The following is a 21,381-nucleotide window of genomic DNA, read 5'->3' as shown; positions in this document are numbered from 1 at the left end:
TAAAACAAAACTCACTTGTTTAGAAACGGAAAGTTAATAATATTGTAAAAGTATATTAAGTAAATGTACAAAGAATCATATTATTAGTCAAAATGGTAGTAGTACTACTTTGACCTATAACTATCCCAAGCATTGAAATACATTTTCCAAAATGCCCCTGCACTTAGGCTCAAAATATCTCAGAGCTCAGGTGAAAAGGATAAAATGGTAATTTCATTTCTTCAGATAACGTGGAATTTTTTTCCAATGAAAAGGACGACAACAACGAGTTACGAATTTAGAGTAAAAGCACAAACGCCAAATACACACACATACACACAGTGCATAAGGGAGATATATACGTATATAAAATCCAATGCCACTTCACTGCTTACTCTTTCCTCTTTCCTCTCTCTAAAATCTTTCAGTCTGCAAATTAAACCCCCTTTCGCTCTCTCTAATGGCTATAATCTCTCTATCACTCCATCACTTCAATTTCTCTCTCTAAAATTCCTCCGCTCCCTCCCTCTAGGGTTTCAACTTTCACCATACCTTCTTTGTCCATCTTTAATGTGAATTTTCTCCTCTAATCATACTTTTTACTGTTGACGAAAAACTTTTCCTTTCCTTTTTCTTTTTTCGCACGCTTGTTTGTGTATACGTTCTTTTTGGGGGGATTTATAAGTTTAGGTTTTATATGTAGTGATTTTTTCGTGAGTTTGGTGAACTCCGATGTCGTCGTCCGCTGCGCCGTCGTCGGCCACGAAGGTTTGCTTCAACACCAACTGCAATCAATTTGTTGAACGGCCGAAGAAAGGTTGGCGCCGTCGCACCGGCGAGTTCGCTGACCTTTGTGATCGTTGCGCGTAAGCTTTTCTCCTTTCTTTAACCTTTTTCGAATTTTGAATTTTGAATTTTTTGACGCTTTTTTTTTTGTAGCATTATTTCAAAAGACAAATTATTGAGTAACTGAATTGACAAGTCTAAATGGAAATGATATGGTAAAAAAAATATATCTTTGGTTATTATTTACAAAGATTTGATTTTTTTCTTCTGGTTTCCGAGTATTATATCGTAAGGCCTACTTTAGATTTGAAGTTTAGCTTAATTTAGCTAATGTTACTTGGTCTGCACTGCTTTAGGTCTATGATGTCTTTATTATGTTTCATGTGATACAATTATGTGGATGCAGACGAAGGAGTGCTTATGCTTCTGCTTGGGTTAATACTTAATAGACTGAGGAGATATGCATTACAATTTCAAGACCTTTTCCTTTTCTTACGCCGAAACATTTTAGAAGGAAAACTATCCACGTAAAAGTTGTTATTTTTATATGGTACCCTCTTTATACCATTTTTGATTGCTTCATTTCACATTCCGCCAGCCTAGTTTTGACCCATTTTTTTTGATAAGTTGTTGATGACCAAAATTATGATAAGTTATAAAACAAAATATTTTGATAAGTTATTTTTGACCAAAATTCTTGATCAACTTTATGGTTAAGCGAAATTGGAGATGTAGTAACTGTTTCTGTGTTTTATAAATAGTTGCAGAATGTGGAACCACATAGAGATACTGCAAATTACAATCCCTTTTTGCTTTGAAATATGTCTAGTACCTGACGAATGCTCGTCAGCAAATAAATTAGTTTACCTCCTCTAGGCAGAAAGTAATAATCTTTTCTGGGGGTGCTAAAATTTTGTTCTCTCAGTAAAAAATTCAGAAAATAAATAAATTTAATGGGAATTTATTTTTTAGGGCCATCATCATTCCATGAGTTTGTTTTACATCAATCAATTTATTTAATTTATAAAAAAATATGACCCCATGATTTTGGTCCGAACTTTGTCCTAACTAAAATCACCGTGTTGGGATTAGGAAACATGTTTTCCTGTTATCTCTGTTCTGTGCTAAATCCACTGAAGAGAAATGAGCTCAACTTTGTTTAATAAAGAGACATATCAAGGATTTTATTTATATCATTTGCTGTACTGTGCTATTTAGGTATCAAACTATCTGTGACCATATGTAACCTGGCAAAGAATGTGCTTACCAGGAGAAAACATTAGGTTTCATAGTAATGATACCTTTATGCTAGTTGTTATACTATGACTAGCATCAAGTCGCACTTAAGGGTGTGACCTAGTGGTCAATGAATATAGAATGAACCATGACAAACCTTAGTTCAAATCCCAGCAAAGGCAATAAATGCTCGGTGATGTCCTACAATTTATATAAACCTTGGTGTAGAATTACCCCATACCTATGTTGCTAAGAGGTAGCAGGTACCCAATAAATTAGTTGAAATGCACGCAAGGTGGTCCATAGACCATTATTACTAAAATAACTAATCATTGAGTCTTATTCCTTTGGGTCACTATTGACATATTAAGGTAGATTACTTGAAAATACGGAACAGTAAAATTTTGTTTCTTGTTACTTTCAATGTTAGATCTTATAGATGCCCTATAGGAATAGGTTAGGGATGCAGTCTGAATCGTGGTTTGGCTACGGATGTACACACTTTTTTAGCACTTTCTTAGTTTATCTTAATACAATCATTACCTTCTAAAAAAGGAGAGGTAACCATAGATAAAGTAGTCAAAGGACTTATTCCCCTGAAGAACTGGCCATTTATCTTTTCTTTTATGTTGTTTTCACATATGTGCTTCATAAGTATGGGACTTGAGTCATGAAAAGATGGTCCTACTATGATGACCATTTTAGGTGAGCAGTTAAATAGAGATTTGGTTAAACTTATAACCTACTTAAATGTTCAGTTCATATGTGGAAAGAAAGAAAGTTTGAAAAACTACTTCTAGTAGAAAAGTTGCTAAGTAGAATTAAGTTGAAATTCAGAATTCAATTCTCTCGCTTTTATTGGCTCCATTATGGTCATGTTTGGACCTCATTTGAGCTTGAAATTGATCTTGTGAAAATTAGCTGTAAGATATTCTTTTGGGTACACAACAACAGTTTGTCAGTTTATTCTTTTATCTCCTTTTTCTGACCATAAATCAATGTTTATCAAGTGTCGACAACATGCTCAGAAAATACAAGCCAAAAAGAAGGCATGCCTTAACTGTTGAGTACCTGGCTGAATATCCTAATTGATTATTTTATGATATCAATAGATCTTTTGGTCAATGGTATATGTTGTACATTACCTTATGCTAGTGATAGTCCATTGGACATCTCAATTTTTTATAATTTTGATTGGAGTTAATGTATATTAATGTTCGCGTAGTTCTGCTTATGATGATGGCAAGTTTTGTGAGACTTTTCACCTCAAAACTTCTGGATGGAGATCTTGTGAGTCTTGTGGAAAGGTGAGTAACACATTTTCTTTTTCATTACTTGTTGCTGTTATGAAGTTCCAACACTGTTGGAACTTTTTTTAATCCTTATACTGGACATGGTCATGCTACACCTTTGTGTTTCATGCTTCTCCTGTTGCAAGAATTTCTTTGAGTCTTGATAGGATTTGTTTTCCTTATGCAGCAAATTCATTGTGGATGCATTGTCTCTTTCCATACATTCGTTCTGTTGGATGCTGGAGGTATTGAGTGCTTATCCTGTGCAAGGAAAAGTTTTATTTTGGTAAGAGTCATCTATCCTCCCTTGTATCTAGTGGATGTGATGCTAGTTCCTTTTTAAATATTTATATTAAAATTTCACCAAGATGTGACAACTGTCAGAAGTATGGTACAAGAAACAACTACAAATTCAGCCCAATCAATCTAAAGGAAACAAGCAGAAATCGGAAAAAGGAAAAACTATGACCCTGCCCTCCTGCATCTGGTCTTATCTCAAATCTTAACTTAAACCAAAATTAGGATTTCCACTAACCTACAATAAAAATAAAACCATAGTTCTGAAGCAGGGTTCATATCTCAAATCTTAACTTAACCAAAGCTAGGATTTCACATGGGTTAGGATAAGTCCATGTGAAATCCCTACCATATTGCACAACAATCCATCTTCGACTAGCACAAAGTTTGATCTGTCTCTGTTCCTGGTTACCATTTAACTATTGACAGATATGTCAATGTGAAATCTGCATAATTTCATCACTTTGAAGAACTCTATCTGCCATAATGACCAAAACATTCTTCTTCTCCAACCCAATACAGGCTGTGGTAAAAGTTCATCGTTCCAGCACTAAGAATAACTTCGCCCCTGCAGTGATTACCTTCCATAAGCATTCTTATGTCTTACATTAAATTACATACCTTTACAGCCCAATCAACGGTTAGATCTGTTGTCCATTACAAGGATTGAATCTTCCAGCCAAACAAGTTTTGAGGAAATTCAATAACTTAACATTTCCATCCATTGAGACAGGAAAATTTAACCAAAGGTCACCATTGAGATAGTGCTTGCCAAGGGTCTTGTCTGAATGGCCTTGCTGGATACGTGTTCCTATGTCTCAGAGAAACAATTCAATCTGAAAAACAATAATCTTAGTGTTCATCGGATTTGGCGGGCTTGTTGGAAAAGTGGTTGCAAACCTTCTAGAATTATAACTTGTAATGTTACTGTATATTCAAATTTTAAAATCTAGAAAAAAGGGGGAGCTTCTCTCTCTAGATCACGGGTCAATCGACAATATCTTTTGATGACTATGTTGATGCTTATTATTCATGCTCGATGCTGCTGATGGAAATCACTGATGCTCGCGCTGGAACTTAATAAAGCTCTAATGACAATGTTATCCTCACAATACTGATTGTTATTTTTCCAACAACAATATGGAGCTCCTCCTTATATCGATCAAAGAAAAAAAATATGGAGCTCCTCCTTATACTTGTCTTTCCGTCCCCAGCTCCCCAGCAAATGCTTCTGGTAAATATTTTAGTTGTTTTGGAAGTTTGAGGAAGGGGTCAAATAATTCCTTTCTCGGCCTTTTGGCTAAGATGAAGTGGTCGAAGAACAATACACGTATGTTGCATTAGGGTGAATTTATTTTTCTGCTTCCAATTACCCAGGTCATTGCTGCCATTTGACCTATCCTTTCACAGGTTGGAGCTTAGCCTGGTCCTCCAGATGTCACACTTAGATCTCTTAGTTGAAGTTGTTTGTGTACCTAGCATGAGCTTACTGAATTGGTATTTTTCCATCCTAGGCCTCGTGTAAGTTATACAGCTGAGCCGCTAATATGCTAGCAATGGTCAAGGTAAATAGGAATGTGAGTGATGGCCCTATCTAAGAGTGTTTCCCTGTGATCTTGGGGAATTCTTATCTATAAATTGACAGTTTATGTATCGGTAATTTTCTCATTTTCATGTTTTGCCCCATTGAAATTGCTTACACTGACCGGATGAACAATATCAAAGCAAAAAATGCACCCCTCCTCCTGCACAAACAAAAAATAGGAAAAGAAAAAGAATAGAAAGGAAAAAAGAAGATTGTGTATCCATATTAGATAACCTCTTAAACAAAATGTGGTGCACTTTAAAAAACTCTTATTTAGAACCTTTCCTAATTTTAATAGTATCATTGGCTTGATTTGTGTGTATGCATAAGAGTTTTTTTGTCTTCATCACATTTTGTCAATAAGTAAAATTGTTTTCTTAATTTTGACTTCATATTCATATTTGATCAGACCCCAAATCCTGCCTGGCCTCCACCTTCACTTTTCCATCCTCTGCAGCCTGAAAGAATTAAAGACGTCAATAATTGGAATCCAATAGCTGGTTCTGGTCCTGTTCCATGGCGTCAAGCACCAAGTTTATTTAATGGTTCCGCCATTCAAAATGAGTTGCAGCCCAGGACACCCTTTCTTGATGCCACAGGCAGCGTCGACAGACTTTGTCTTGGTGAGAGACCGTCTACCTCGTCCTCCGACAACAACAGGAAGGACTCTTGTGAAAAGTTGATGAATGGAAATCTGAAGATTGGTGTACCAGGAACACTTGAAAATGGATATGCTGGTACTGATATTCACTTACCACATAGATTTTTTTTTGAAACTGGAAATGCTCTTGGTTTACTCATATCTAAGCTGTTGTACTACAGTGATAATTACAGGTTTAGGCTGTTCTAATATGGAGTAACCATTGTCTTACAGGTCTTAATCATGAGGAGCCCCCTAAGTCTTGTATAAGTGGTCCACCACAATTATCTTATGCAAAGAATGATCTTTCTGCTCCCAGTTTTTCTTTGACCATCGGTTCTGCTTGCAAAAATGAACCAACTGATCACAGTAAGGTGTCTGTTAGTCTCCAACAACAAACCACACTTTCGACTCCTTTGGGGAAGCAGCTTGGTGGTCATGCTACAGTGGATTACGCTGGAGAGACTCAAGTGCGCAATTCGAAAACCCGTGGAGATGGGAGAGGAAAGCATCATTTACTTCCTCGTTACTGGCCTCGCATAACGGATGAAGAGCTACAACAAATATCTGGAGAGTATCCTTTGTTTTTAAAGGACCTTTTGAAATAATGGAGATGTCTTAATGAAATAATTTCCTGTGGTTATATTATGCACGGTTGTACAATACAAAATTCGTTTGAGATGCACTGCTTCTTTGCTGATTGCTAATGCATCTGGTGCAATACTCGTTTGCCAAAATTACAAGGATATGTTTATTCGCCAAGTGGCTGGGTTCAAGTCAGCTAATTGTTTACAACCTTGACAATGTTTTAGCTCAAATTCTGTAATTACTCCTTTGTTTGAAAAGATGCTAAGTGCTAGTGACGCTGGAAGGATAGGACGGTTAGTATTGCCGAAGAAATGTGCTGAGGTGAGCTCCTTTGCACTACTCTTTTTTCTTTTCAGATCTGTTATTCCTTCAGGATTGAACAAATCCAAGAAAAAACTTGGTTATTGAAACATTAGAATATCTGAGAAAATTTTTGTATTCAATAAGGGTTAGAAAATACAAGTGTTCTATCAAATGACTTCCCGTTTGGACAATATTTGTGTGAATTTAAAAAATCGAGTAATTGAAGCTGAAAAAGAGTATTTGGAAGTTAAATTTGTGTTTGGACATGAATTTCACTTAGAGAGAAGTAGAAGTTTTGTGAGCAAAAACAACCTATATATCACTTGAAATACTCAGAGCAGTTTTTCGACGTCAGATTCTTATTTCAAGTTGAAGTTGAAATAATGAACGAAATTGGAAAACAAACATTGATTTGCAAATAATATTTCTGTATTTGCAAATACGTTTATGTCCAAATGCCTTAATAGTTGCTTTTGTTCTATAGGAAGGGTGTGGTAGTGAAAGTACATCGAGTGAGTTGTGTGTGTCTCTATAATCTAGGAAGGGCTCCTGTGCGCATGCCTTTCCCTAAGGGGTAAAGGCACACAAATGAAATAGAAAATAATTCTATCTACTTTGGGCCAGGGGTGGTATAGGATTTGCTCGTCTTTAATATATCTAAATTTCATTATTTCTGTTCATGGTACATAGCTTTTGATATTGTCTCCTAGTACCAATTCTTTGCTGAAGTTCTGGCTTTCTCCATTCGTAAGCTGGTTGAGAAAAAAATTCACTGATCAAATTCATTGAGGATTATTGTGTAATTGATTAATATATACATATTTTCTCCCTTTTAACTGAAAGGTATCACATTCTTTTCCTGTTCTGACAAAGTTTTACTTTGATGAAGGCCTATTTTCCACCAATTTCTAATCCAGAAGGGCTGCCTCTCAAGGTGCAAGATCTGAAAGGGAAGGAATGGATGTTTCAGTTCAGATTTTGGCCTAATAATAACAGTCGTATGTATGTCTTGGAAGGGGTGACTCCTTGTATACAATCGATGCAATTGCAAGCAGGTGACATAGGTAATTTCATCTGTTCGACAACTAATTATTTTCTAGTTTTTCTTCCTTGATGGATCTGGTGGGGAAGGTGAGAAAGATTGCTCTTAACGAAAGAGAGATTTTTGTCGTTAGAGCGTAGTGGCTTATTTGATATTTTGATTGTTTGGGTGGCTAACTATTGAACTGCCATTCTTGGCTTGCGATATCAGTAGGAAATTGTCTGTAGGCCTTAAATTCGTTTACTTTTCTTAATTTCTGTCCGCGTGTTAGAGGCATCTTGCTGACTGAGCGTGTTTTTTCCATCAGTAACATTCAGTAGGATAGAGCCAGAAGGAAAGTTGGTCATGGGGTGCAGAAAGGCCTCAACTACTCTTACAGCAGATCAGGTTTGCCAATTCCTAATTAGTAGCTTCTTCGCCTCCTCGTGGTGTACTGTCTTGATTTACAAGCTCTGAGATTATCTGGAAACAAAAGTTAAGACCTCTACGCTGAAAATATTAAACCTTGGCTAACAAGAAAAGCATGTCAGAATAGGGATAATAAACCATATGGATCCTTTCTGCAATTTATTTCAACACTTTTATGTGTCTTAGTTACTCATGGTGCTCATCGGGTATAGGTTCTTTTGAAAAGCTGTTGAATTCAGACCTCCATTTGTTCTTACTTGGCCTTCTATTAACAGGGAAGTGAAGCTTGCAGTAACAGTAACGGTGTTGTTACAAATGGGAATGTCAATACTAAAAGTACTAAGTTCTCTGAAGTTCTGGCAAATTCTACTAAAAAAGGCTTTTCATCAACCACTCATGTTGCTCCAGCAGATTCAACAATTGCCTGGGCTGAAACTAAAATGTCCGATGATATGGCTATGGAATTTTTAGGAAACAATCGTTCTATTCGTTGTAAGAGGAAGAGTAGCACCCTGGGTTCAAAAACCAAACGCTTGAGGATTGACAATGAGGACTTAGTAGAGCTGAAGGTCACAGTGGTGCAAGCCCAAGGGTTGATGCGTCCACCTTCGAGTGATGCTCCTACAGTAATCGTGATAGAAGGCTGTGAGTTTGAAGAATACGAGGTACCATGTTTTTTAGCAGTTTATTGTCTACCAATTCTTGCTGGTTATAGATCTGGATAGATGATCAGTTTTCTTTATTATGCATGCTTTATGGTGTTTGTAAGCACACTCTTGATTTTTCCATTCAGAAGATGTGCAGCTATCACTTCCTGCTGGAAATGTAAATCACATATTTCTTTCCAAGGTTCCGTAAGAAATACTCCCCCCCCCCCCCCCCCCCACACACACACACACACACACCCAACACACACCAAAAAAAGGATAAGTATTGAAATAGTGTACGCATTGGAAGCATAGGGTATATCACATTGAGAATGGGGGGAGGGGGCACCTAAAAGAGTCTTATCTGTTTGGATCCAAGGGGCTGATACTGACAGCTGAGAACTTGAGAAGGAGGAGGATTACATATGTTAGATTGTGCTTTATGTGTGGATGCTTGAGCGAAGATGTGGGATCACATCCTGTTGCATTTTCAGGTGCAACATGATTGTATGGATAGTATTGAACTGGTTCGGAGTACAATGAATGATGCTGGACCTTTGAAGGATGTACTGCATATGTGAGCAATATTGCGTTCCTAGCCCTTTGTGTGGTCCTGTTGAAGGAGAGAAATTGGAGAGGTTTTGTGGGGTTGGAAATGACTTTGTACATTTGAGAAATAGCCTCTTATTCTTTGTTAACTTTAGTGCACCCATTACGTCTTTGTTTGTATAGAAGATTGCGTCTCTTTTGTTGAGAACCATATTCTATGTATGCTCTCTACTTTGTGGTATGCTGCTAGATGTGGGAGTTTACCGACATTGATAAAATCACCTACCTTATCCAAAAAATTGGGCGTAAACCGGTAAAGGCCAATATATAGTCCAATATACTTTATCTTCCATAGCACCACAATTTAAAAGCACGAGGGGCACCACTTGATGGATATACTTATTTTTGAAAGTTTTAAGTGTCTTCTATATACACATATATAGCATAATAAACCTTGTGTGCTGGAAACCTTATATGCTGGATCCCCCTCTACTTCTGTTCTCATTGGACTTTAAAATCTGCATTGCTTCTAAATCATTACGTCAAGGCAATGCTGCTTTCAATTGAGTACTATCAAGTACATATACTGTGTGAGCTTTCCGGAGCCCCACTTCTCTGGCTGGCCCATCCTTAAACTGGCTTGTGTGAGGACTTTGAGGAGGACTCCTACTTCAGAAAAAAAAAGAGTAGAAGGAACAGAAGGTATGCAGACACTTATTATGTCACCAAAACAAGATGGGATCTAGTGATGACATACTTCTTACTATGCAATGAGTTATTTTTTCAAATAATGAAATTATTTGCTTAGTTGAAGTTTTGGTTGAGTAATATTCTTCAATGCTTATTTTACCCTCGTTCGTTCTGAGAGGTTATTGTTGGCAATTTCTTTTCAGTGGTTGTAAAAACTCAGCAATTATTTTGTAGCTAATACTGAAACGTGCAATATGTGTCCAATCTTCCCTCCACTTGTCAGTTCGTGTTGGTAGTCCTTGTAATATTTGTTACTGATATTAATCCCGTCCTATTTATCCTTGACCTGTTCCTCTTAGCAGGATGCACCAATTATTGGCAGGCCTGCAATCCCTTCTGTGGATCATTTGGGGTAAACTGCTAAACTCTGACTATTAGTTGTATATGCAACTAGCTCTGCATGGTTTGTGTCAAATTGCGTTGAATGAATGCTGATGCTTTATTCATCCCATCCAGTGAAAAAATACAATGGGTACAATGTGAGGACTGTTTCAAGTGGCGAAAAGTTCCTGACAGTGCTCTCCTTCCATCAAGATGGACCTGTTCAGAAAACTCATGGGACTCCGAGAGGTATGATGGAAATTCTTTATTATATCTACAATATGCACTTAAATGACAATAGAATATATGAAGGAAATACCCAACGCATGATTTTGTGAGTGTAAACGCTGAAGAGGATTGCATTAAGCAATCCCGGGAAGTCCACAACCTCTAGCTCCAGTAATCAGCTTGTCATAAAAAGAGAATGTTCTGTAATGGCGAATCATAGGGATGTCAGAGGTTCTTTGAAAACCGACGGAACCGATAAATTTATATGTAAAAAATATATTATATAATATTAAGTTTAAAAAAAATCTTGGACCTTGGGATGGATTTAGATGAAAACAGCTACAGGTAAAACTCAATCCTGCGCTGCTACTATTGAAACTAAATTGATCCAAAATTTTCATCCACAAACTACCAAGGAATATTTTTTCGTTTTTTTTCCTTCCCCTTTATATCTTTTGTATTATTTGGGTCAAATCTCAATTCAATTTTTTCAAAAAATTGTACTGATGCTACCTGTTATTTAGATTTTATGTCTTTTGGGTTTCAAATTTTCGGTTAACAATTCATCAATTGTTCTATGATAGAACAATATTTGTTGTTGGTTTGGGAGTGCACAACCTGCAGTAATGCAACCTCTGCCATGTAAATCAAAATCTCGTCTGAGCATTGCATGATACAAGCTTTTTCAATAAAAATTGGAGCCGATGAACATATATAATACTATTACCCTATATTTTATGTTTTTTGTTTTATATTGGAAGAGATTTCTTCCTTACTCTATATTTTATGAGTTATATATATTTTTTAACAGCGGGATCCTCCTTCAGAATCCCTCTTAAAAAAATTGGCGTATGCCACTATTTGCGGCGAGCACACGATATTCTTTAGTTAAAGGCGAAAGAATAGTTCGCTTTGTGCTCACCGCGTGGCTGCGTTTATGTGTTATATAATAAAACCTGCTATTATCTTATACATAACAAATGAGACACATCCTAATAACAGCGTGACTCTTATGCGATGTTTTAAAACTAAATTACTGAAAGTTAACGGAACCTTACCGATACCATATAGAAAACAAGTTGATTATGACGGTTTCGAAAAGTCTAATTTTGGTTATATACAATTGAGTTACCGAAAGTTGGTATGGTATAAATTTCTTAAAATAACCGGCCGAACCGAACCATTGACACCCCTAGTGAATCACTCGTGATCAAATGGACTTCAAATGGTAGATACTGAAAATCGTTGAATGTATTGTCATCTGGACACAAATTAATCCTTTCCCTGTTCTGAAGGCCGTCTTAACCTTGCTATCTGGAATTCGCCATTGGATGAGGTTTTCTATGTTTGGTTGGTCTCCTCTCTTCTCTCAGCAGTTTGTCCGTTTAATCAACTCTATAGCATTTTTCTCATGTCACTTCCGGTTTTCTGTTCTTTAAGAAAGTTGACTTTGAACCAATCTTCATAATATGTTCTTGGCACCTTTGCTAGAATTTTACAACTGAGTGTCCTGCTTTATATGAGTATATTGATCATTTAAGCTTTCCAGTTTTCCATGTTCTGTGATTGTTGTTCTGCAAATGGCATCTGGCTTTCTTTTGCATTAACGTAGATATCAAATAATGTCAGTTCATTTCCAAAATAGTTTAGTCAATACCTGAATTTCATTCAAGTTTTCAATTGCAATTAAGTTTTGGCTTATGATTTTTCTGCTTTTTAGGTCTGTGTGCTCGGCAGATCAAGAATTAACAGCAAATGATCTGAGAGACCTACTGCCTCGTATTAATAAAGGCGAGTGTTTTGGTCCCTGTAGGTCATAAATTTCTACACTAGTGAGCCAATACTTTCTGTCTTTGCCTCATCTTGATCAATCAATTGGGGGTTCTTCAGGTTTGTTGAAATTACATGATCTTTGTGCAGCTGCCAAGAAAATGAAGGCTTCTAAACAGGAAACAGACTTGGTTGAGGCTCTGGATGGGCTTGATGCACTTGCTAATCTCGCTATTCTAGAAGAGGGAGAGACTCTTCCAGCATCATCACAGGCCACAACGAAGCACCCACGTCATAGACCTGGGTGTACCTGCATTGTGTGCATTCAGCCCCCAAGTGGAAAAGGTCCTAAGCACAAGCAATCATGTGACTGTATTGTCTGTAAATCAGTAAAGCGTCGTTTCAAAACATTGATGCTGAAGCGTGAAAAAAAGTTATCAGAGAAAGAAGCAGAAGCTGCTTGTCAAAAGCTGCAGCCGCAATTGGCTGGACAACTGCTTGATGCTGGTGACATTCAAGAATCTATTGATGATGCAGGGCATTTTAGCCCACAGCGCGGAGAGCTGAACAATGAGGGTTATGCTGATGATCCCAATTACCCTAATGAGAAGAAATCTTCTGCTTTGCCATGTAAAGGTGAAATTGACCTGAATGCTAAGCCAGAGAGGGATGATGAGCTTTCACCAGGCTCTGATTCTGGCAGCATAATGCACATACTCCAAGTTGCTGCAGAGCAATATGTCAGGCATTGTGGGAATGGAAGTTTCACGGGTAATCATGAAAATGGAGATGGTACTGGAGAGACAAATCCGAATAATTGTGTTATTGTTGGTGATACTAATCAAACTGATGTAGACCATAATAGGCCTTTATCTATAGGCACGGCTGCATCTTTGGCACCTAATAACCAGTAGGATACTCCTCCATCCGGCACCTAATATTAGCTTGTGCTATATAAGAAATCAGAGGTGCTCTTGCAGCATAGTGGTAACATGTATATTTAGGCTTTACAGGTATTCCAGAGTTGTACATAGGTAGGTGTAGTAAGTGATGCAACCTCTCTGCACAGGTTACTTTTTTAATGGGTGCGAGGTGCCTTGCATATTATTATAAATGGCCGGAAGGGTTTTGGAGTGTTCAATCGTTGTGTGAAAAGAGCTTGTTTCTTTTTTATTTTTATTTTTTGGTGCCTCTGGAAAAGTCACAAGCTTTGGATAGAAAGGGTATTTGAATCATGGACATTGCGCTTGGGAAAGTTGCTTAATGCCAACAATGCCACGAGTTATTTTGGTTTTCCTTCCATCTCGAGAACAGGCATTCTACTATGTCTATGACTGTAGGCTTATTAGGCCTGATATGGATTCAAGGATTTGGAGTTGCCTAAAGCATGTGTGCGCAACTTTGAACTTTGGCTTGCTATGGTTTCGTGAAAGGTTACAGGAAAATTGATGCTAAACAATAGACTCATTAACTGTAGAATGATTAGAGCCTTATTGTTCGTTGGAGAAGATCGATTTGACTTATATAAAGGGGACTAGGTTGGAGCCATAAACGTTAACCTTTTTTCTTATTATTACAAACATTTTGTTCGTGTTTGATTGCGAAGAGCAGAGCCAATTTGAAGAATGGACTCTAAAGGCGTTTCTATATCTTAGATCATATGTAGGGTGATGAAACGCTGAGAGAGTATTGTTGTTTGCGTCCAATTTAACTCTCTTTTTCTCTTTTCCAACGTTATTCCAGGATTAGGATCCTAACACTCTTAAGTATCAGGCATTTTTTTAAATTGGCATGCATTGTAAGGTAGAGTAAAAATTAAGAAAGAAAGTTTCAAATACGGGATTTCCTCCAATATTTAAAAGGTATGTGAATTAGAGAAAGAATAAGGGGGTTCTCCTTGCAATATCATGTCAATATGGATATGGCATGCAATACATCTAAAAATAACTAAATGAGACGATTATAACTAAATGTATATTAGTGCTATCGCCTTAAAGGTGGAGAATATTTCCCTGGTTTCGACTCACTTTCTTTCTTCTCTTCTCTTGCAGCTGACAATCTTACTCAACCTTGTCACGAGCCTTTCAAAAATTATAATTTGAAATAAATTTAACTTGTACACGCTAATTTAAATCTCTCTAACAGATTGTCGTTATCTGAAAAGGAAATTTGACATGTAGTGCTGGTTACGGAATTTGACACAACCACAAGCACAAAAGTACAAGGTTACTGAGCTACAACTTGTGTCTAATAACGTGATTTTACTTCAAAAATATAATTCTGACAATCGAGAATAAAATATGAAATTCTACTCTTAAATATTCGCTATATATCTGATGTAACGTGAGTTTGGTTTTATATCACATTTATTTTGCTGTCCAGGAAAATTTGACCCAAAAGATTGAGACAGTTGCAAGTTGGAAAATCTAAGGTTAATCTAAATTCACTGACAGTTCGTTAACTCCCAAACAACTATGTTAGCTGTACCACATTTTGGTCCCCATATCTTGTCACTGAAACGTATGTGACTCAAGCTTCCAAAACACTCATTTGCTCCAATAATCAAAGAGGAAAAAATGAATGGTCGGGATCTTTCTAGTTAGGGGTGTGCAAACAAAACCGATAATTCGAGTCAAATCGAAAAAAATCCGATATGGTTTGGTATTGGAAAATAAAACCCGACCATAATTGGTTTGGTTTGATTTTAACTAAACCCATAAATGTAGTAACTCAAACAAAGTTCAAATCAATACTAATGCTAACAAAAGAAATTCAATTCAATACTAGGAATGACGATAGTGTTGGATAATTATTTTTGTTTTATATTGGTTTATAATGAAAATTATGCATAACTTAGTTTATCTTTTTCTTAAGTGCTTAGTTATGTAATTAATATTAGTACTTATTAGCTGTACTTATTTTAGCATGACCTATATAGTATTTTTAGATTATGTTAATTTTTATTATGACTTATTATTTAGCAATATTTGTCTTATGTAATTTTATTATTTTATCTTTGTTATTAAATATTTTAGTATAATGCTATGACTTATCTCATATTATTGTGTTAGTTTCTTGAAAAATACATTATATAGTTATATTTTACTAGGACTTAAGAAATATTTGGAGCACAAGATACATATATTATGCTATGAAGACTTTACCGGGGAAAAACCCGAGAAAAACCGAGATTGAAAAATCCGACTTTGTTGGTTTGGTTTGGTTTATAAATTTAAAAACCCGATACTATTGATTTGGTTTGATAATTAAAAAATTCGAACCAACCCGACATATGTTCACCACTATTTCTAGTTAACCAAAAGTTTCAGATTCCAACGTTCGAAATAAATAGTAGCGAGTGCTTTAGTAAAGTAATCCAACTATATGCAAAGTGCAAAGATTATCCTTTTAAATGATAATGGTAGTGCGAGTTTTACATTTTATCATTTTCTTTTTCCATATAAGAGAATGAAATTTTATATCAAATCGGTCATATCAAGTCATGTCCTTAAGAGTAAAAAATACTTTTTGTCATATAAAATAAGACAGAATGAGTACTAATATATATGGCAATTAACAACATTGTATTGGTTGTGGAAAATAATAGAATTACTAAAGATCACACAGATGATTTCTAAAGATCGTGTCGAAGATGTTCGGGAAAGAAATGACTTTACAAAAAAAACTAACAAATGAATTTAACCTGAATATGTTGCAGGCACAAAAGTACTACTAACCGAGCTACAACTTGTGTGTCTAATCATGTAATTTTAGTTCAAAATATAATTATGACAATCGAGAATAAAACATGAATTCTAATATTCTTGCATACATATTTAATCACTAATTTATCTGATGTAACGTGAGTTTGGCTTTATATAAGATTTTTTTTTTTGCGGGAAAATTTGACTCAAAAGATGGAGACAATTTGCAAGTTGGAAAATTTAAGGTTAATCCAAATCCACCGACAGTTTGTGAACACCCAAACAACTATGTTAGTTCATAGTTGTAAGTTGTTACACGTTTTGGTGCCCTTTCCTCCCCCATAGCTCGTCACTGAAAAATACGTGTCTCAACTCTGAAACATCCAAAATGCCCATTGGCATTTGGCTCCAATGACTTAAAAGAAGAAGAAAAACATAATTATGATTTTGCTAATTGTTAGTTTAACATTGACGGTATAGAAAATATTTATATAATCAGATAACTTAAAAAAGTAATATAAATAAATGCCTACAATAAACACTAATTAGTAATTTAATATAAAAAAATAACCTATTATCACAAATTAAATGATATTGTTAGTGTACAAAATCTAAAAATATTATACATGATCTGGTATAAGGTTTATTCCAAAAATCAGCCATGCCAGAAAAAACACCACTCAAAATTGACGCTGAAAAGAGCACGAATTTAAAGAACCCCACAAATGACAAAACAATTAAAAAATAAAAATCTCCAATTAGCTGCTAGGAGGTTTCCTCATGTCTGCTCCAAAAGATGAAAAAACTCTTTAACAAAATTTAATTAAAGGCCAAGGGTCTTTTGACTGGGTATATGAATGGATGCCCAACGAAGACTTTTATATTTAAGAAAGAATTAGGAAGGCAAAGATTAAATAAATTCGAAATACATCTTTTTAGACTTAAAGACACTGATTTTAGGCTTCTTAAGGCACTAATTAATTTTAGAAAGTTAATTTCTGATTCTATTGTGAACTCCTTCTTGGCTACCGCAAGTTTCATTGACATGCACAACCCTTTTCTTTTTCCATGGTAAAGAGGTGGGTTTTATTTAATTAACTTGAAATACAACTTTTTCGAATCGAGTCAATAAATTAGCGTTCATTAGGCACTTAATCTTCAAAATTTTTGATGAGTTTGTAGACCTTTCTCGGCTACACAAGATTGACGTTGATATCCTCATTTTCCCATTGCAAAAGGTCCTTTTTGCATTCAAATAAATTACTGTAGAAAAAATGAAGGAGAAATTACACAGAAACAGTGATAAATTAACACAAGAGTTTCTCCCAAACTTTGCTAGAAGCAGTACTATGAATTGTTACTCTTTGCACAGGTTGAAATATGATATGACACGTGGTCATCTAAAAGAAAGACACGTGGAATCCTAGACGGGGATGGCCGAAAACCGAACGTAGCCATTCCGCTTGTCACCGGAAGGGATACCGTTCATAAAGGTGTATTAAATGCTCTGCGCTCGGTATCATTTAATAAGGAATATTCTGCAGCATTAAGAGTGACGACCCGTTATAGAGAATTTGACATTTATATTCACCGTTACATCTTCATTAATGACCCTCATAATTTACATTAAAGGAGAGCACGATCCTAGGACCTTCTTCCCTAGACACAACTATAAATAGTGAGCCTAGTTATCATTAATGTAAATGACATGAAATTTTCTAGCAAAACTTACCACCATATTCTATACAAAGCTTAATACAATCTTACTTTTTCACTTTTTGATCTCATCATTGTTGTGCTCGAAAACCTTGTTCCCGGAACTATTATCTCTGCTGTTTCAACTATATTTTAAGGCTAAGTATTGTATATTTCTTTAATTATTGCATTATTTCAAGATCAAATTAGTCTACTTCTCTAGAAACTATGTATAAATTCAACTGTACCATTTTACGGGTAAACACTCTTCTGTTCTCCCTTAACTTCCCTCTTTTCTTAATTCTCACCAATAGTGGACATATGCATTATTCTATCCAGGGGTGTTCATAAAAACCCAAAAAATCGATCCAAACCGAAAATCGAACCAAACCGATAAAAAAATCCGATACTTTTTAGGTTTAGTTTGGTTTTGGTTTTGAATTTTAAAAACGATCAAATTTGGTTTGGTTTTGGTTTTAATCAAAAAAATAACCGAAAAAATCGAACCAAACCGACTATAGAAGTAGCTTTTACATTTATTATTACACACACACACACACACACACACACACACATATATATATATATATATATATATATATATATATATATATATATATATATATATATATATATGGGGTACATATTAGTTTCTTATATATATATATGGTAGCTTTTTATATAAAGTTTCTAAAATTTTATGGTACATATTAGTCATTTATATTTTTAGTCTAGTTCTTTGCTATTATAATAATCTAATTCTTTGTTTTTATATTCTAGTTTGATTGGTAATTAAATTATTCATCACTATTTGATTCAATTATCATCAATATATCTTGGTAAATGATAGATTTCTCAAAGAGCAATTGGTTTGATTACGTTGAAAATGTACTCGCCGGAATATGTGTTTGATAGTGTGTATGTCTCATATTTAAGAAAAAACCAATAAATAACCAAAAAACCAACAAAAACCGATAAAAACCGAATCGATAAAAAATCGACTTAATTGGTTTGGTTTGGTTCCAATATTTGAAGAACCAACTTACTTGGTTTGATTTCTTTTTGGGAAAAACCGATCCAAACCGAACCATGAACACCCCTGAATCTATCTTTCCCTGTACATGTGATTAAGTCCTTCCTTTAAATAATTAGGATATTAATCTCGGTATAAAAATTTAAAATTGCATTTATCCACTATTTGATTATTAATATTAGCTAATACTAGTATAAATTTTATACTAATGCACCATCCGCAATAATTCTAAGTCATGAACGATCAAATAATGAAGTTCATAAAATATACATTAATACACCATCCGCAAAAACTGTAACTACACTATATTCGATTTTCTTCATTTAATAAACTAAGACAATAAAAGAACAATTCACTGTATTTGATTTATCCACTTTAATTTGTACAGTAAAAGGTTTCCTATACTTCCTATTTTCTATTCATGAATATCAAACAAGAACAAGTCACCCTAAAACCAAAAAAATTAAATCCAAATTGCAAACCCCTTCTTTTTTGTTCATTTTTTTTTTCTTTTTTTTGTCAACCTTTTCTTTTAAAAGGAAAAAAAAAAATCTTCTTTTTTTTAAAACTGGAAATGAAGATGAAAAAAGAGTAATTTACTAAGACGTTACTTTAGACGCCACGGTTAATCATCTCCATGTATTGCTGCATAGACTGTTGTCTCTGTATTCTCATATCTTCATTGAACTTCTTAATAAACGCCTCCACTCGCCGATTCAACTCGTCGGCACTCGGCGACCGCTCTTTCAGCAGCTTCGTCGCCGACGGAGACGGCGAAGCGGGCGAGTCGTAGTTTGTTCGGTCCTTAAACGTCTCCGACTTAAGCACGTGCCTCTGCTGCTGCGGCGGCGGTTGAAAGGTGGTGGAATTCTCGTTTTCCTCCGTTGCGTCCACCTTCACGTGACGTCTGTGGTCTTGAAAGGTGTCTGATTTCTTCAGGTGTCTCGTGAGTGGCACGTGACGCCCCTCTGTTATCATCTTCCATGTGTTCTCTAATGTTTCTGGCTTTTTCGACCTCGCCACCCTCAGTGCCTTCAGCCCTGAAATTATCCATTTTTTTATTTCTGAATATTAGCTTCAATAAAAAATAAAAGTTGCAAAGATAGATACTTTATCTGAATAAATGGATTGGAACAAGAGACCAAGGTTGCTAGTGTGACGTCGACGCGATTTTCAGATGACGCCATTTGCGGCGTTTGCTTTTTAAGGACGTTACGTTGTTGCAATAGATTTGAAATAATATCTATAGCTAACGAAATACTCCGTATGCATTTTTTCATATTACTTTTTACATAACTTTTAAATTTGATTTTATTCAACAAATTTGAATGAAGTTATATTTAAATATACAGCAAAAATTAAGTAGTTTAACTCCAGCCTCATTCACATAAAATGAAACGGAAATAGTATTGTAATTACTCTAGTAATAATAAGAAAATATTATAAAAATATTTGTATGACGAATTTTAAAGTGTCATGACTTCCAAAATAGTAAATGAGTAATAAACTGTGTGTGTATTTTTCACGTACCTTCAGGACTCGTTTTCACAGGCGGTTTCCGGTTACCAAACCTAGAAGAAACCAGAGGTTTCTCCGTCGTCGCCTTCAGTAGAAGAAGTTCAGCTTCAGTTTCAGTTTCCGGCAACGGAGCCACAACAGATTTCAAAACCACAATTGCATCACTGTCAACAGGCTCATCATTCACACTTTCATCTTCAGGATTCATATCCACAACACTAGAGCCGTTCACCACCAACACCTGCGGTACGTTCACCGGCAGCGGCACGGCCGCCTCCAACACTTCCTTCACTTCACTTTGGACTGAATGAAGCTCCGACTGAGCAATCTCTATCAAATCTGACTGTGGAGGTGTTCTAGCAGTAATCAACGGCTGAAATTGATCGCTGGAGCTGGACTCCTTATGGTTCGAGGAACGAGAAGTGGCGGCGATGATGATGATAATTCCGTTGATCACAACGTAGAGGTACGGAGGTTTAAGCCAAGCTATAACCGCACTCCAAATAGTTGGGAGTTCGTAAAAAACAAATGGAATGGACGCTTTTGATAGCATCGCTAAGGAAACTGCACCAATTGATATTAGTACAACCTTAAGCGATAGAATTAAACTGTTCGTCGACGGCGCCATATATTTTAATTTCTCCGATAACCTTAACGAAATTATTTGCTCTCCGGTGAGTGTTTTGAATTTTCCGGTGAGTGATTTAACTGTAAAGGAAGAGCAGATGAAGTGGATTGGTTATGGAAAAGTGCTTTGGGGGTTGAGGAGTATAAATAATCGTGGAGGCTCGGGGACGCGGTTTGTGGGCTATGATGAAATCTGGACCGTTGATAGGGGGTAAAAGAGAGGTTTGATTCTGGGCTGAGCTGGATCAAGAGTTGCCACTTGTGAAGGATGAAGGCTGGCCCACGTGTTTGCTGATTTACGGTATTTATTAATTATTATTATGGATAAAGCAATTTGTTTTGTAATTTAATGGTTTGCAGTTAATTTTTCTAGAGATAACGAG

General features: G+C 35.8%; 2 protein-coding genes and 1 pseudogene across 6 annotated transcripts; 1 reads left to right on the top strand and 2 right to left on the bottom strand.

Annotated features, from left to right (window-relative positions):
* Window positions 1–334: 334 nt before the first annotated feature.
* LOC104109387 (B3 domain-containing protein Os07g0563300-like) lies at window positions 335–13,562 on the top strand. 5 transcript variants are annotated; one of them, XM_009618667.4, is made up of 13 exons: window positions 335–845; window positions 3,227–3,308; window positions 3,481–3,579; window positions 5,633–5,912; window positions 6,050–6,389; window positions 6,628–6,724; window positions 7,596–7,770; window positions 8,056–8,135; window positions 8,432–8,821; window positions 10,402–10,454; window positions 10,559–10,672; window positions 12,372–12,442; window positions 12,542–13,562. In XM_009618667.4, exons 1-13 carry the CDS (start codon window positions 712–714, stop codon window positions 13,333–13,335), a joined length of 2,709 nt encoding a protein of 902 aa, XP_009616962.1. In that variant the 5' UTR covers window positions 335–711; the 3' UTR covers window positions 13,336–13,562. The 5 variants fall into 5 exon arrangements, with proteins under 5 accessions (XP_009616962.1, XP_009616960.1, XP_009616961.1 ...); XM_009618665.4 differs by having other exon boundaries at window positions 336–845; window positions 5,585–5,912; XM_009618666.4 differs by having other exon boundaries at window positions 337–845; window positions 5,585–5,912; window positions 10,405–10,454.
* On the bottom strand, window positions 11,477–11,582 carry LOC117279869 (U5 spliceosomal RNA; annotated as a pseudogene).
* A 5,628-nt stretch (window positions 13,563–19,190) lies between the features above and the next one.
* Window positions 19,191–21,123, bottom strand: LOC104109386 (uncharacterized). Its single transcript, XM_009618664.4, has 2 exons — window positions 20,384–21,123; window positions 19,191–19,893 (listed from the first exon to the last, which is right to left on the bottom strand). The coding sequence occupies exons 1-2, from the start codon at window positions 20,997–20,999 to the stop codon at window positions 19,466–19,468; spliced, it is 1,044 nt and encodes a 347-aa protein (XP_009616959.1). The 5' UTR covers window positions 21,000–21,123; the 3' UTR covers window positions 19,191–19,465.
* Between the last annotated feature and the right edge of the window lie 258 nt (window positions 21,124–21,381).

The sequence above is a fragment of the Nicotiana tomentosiformis genome, chromosome 2 (genome assembly GCF_000390325.3).
Source record: "Nicotiana tomentosiformis chromosome 2, ASM39032v3, whole genome shotgun sequence".
Classification (NCBI taxonomy): Eukaryota; Viridiplantae; Streptophyta; class Magnoliopsida; order Solanales; family Solanaceae; genus Nicotiana; species Nicotiana tomentosiformis.
Note: the sequence above shows the minus strand (reverse complement) of the source record. Positions and strands in the feature narration are given on the sequence as shown.

Coding starts and splice junctions, on each gene's coding strand:
- LOC104109386 (XM_009618664.4), bottom strand. CDS start 20,999: ATGGCGCCGTCGACGAACAGTTTAATTCTATCGCTTAAGGTTGTACTA. Junction 19,894..20,383: donor TGTGAAAACGAGTCCTGAAG/GTACGTGAAAAA, acceptor GGATAATTTCAG/GGCTGAAGGCACTGAGGGTG.
- LOC104109387 (XM_009618665.4), top strand. CDS start 712: ATGTCGTCGTCCGCTGCGCCGTCGTCGGCCACGAAGGTTTGCTTCAAC. Junction 8,822..10,401: donor GTGAGTTTGAAGAATACGAG/GTACCATGTTTT, acceptor TGTTCCTCTTAG/CAGGATGCACCAATTATTGG. Junction 10,455..10,558: donor CCTTCTGTGGATCATTTGGG/GTAAACTGCTAA, acceptor CATCCCATCCAG/TGAAAAAATACAATGGGTAC.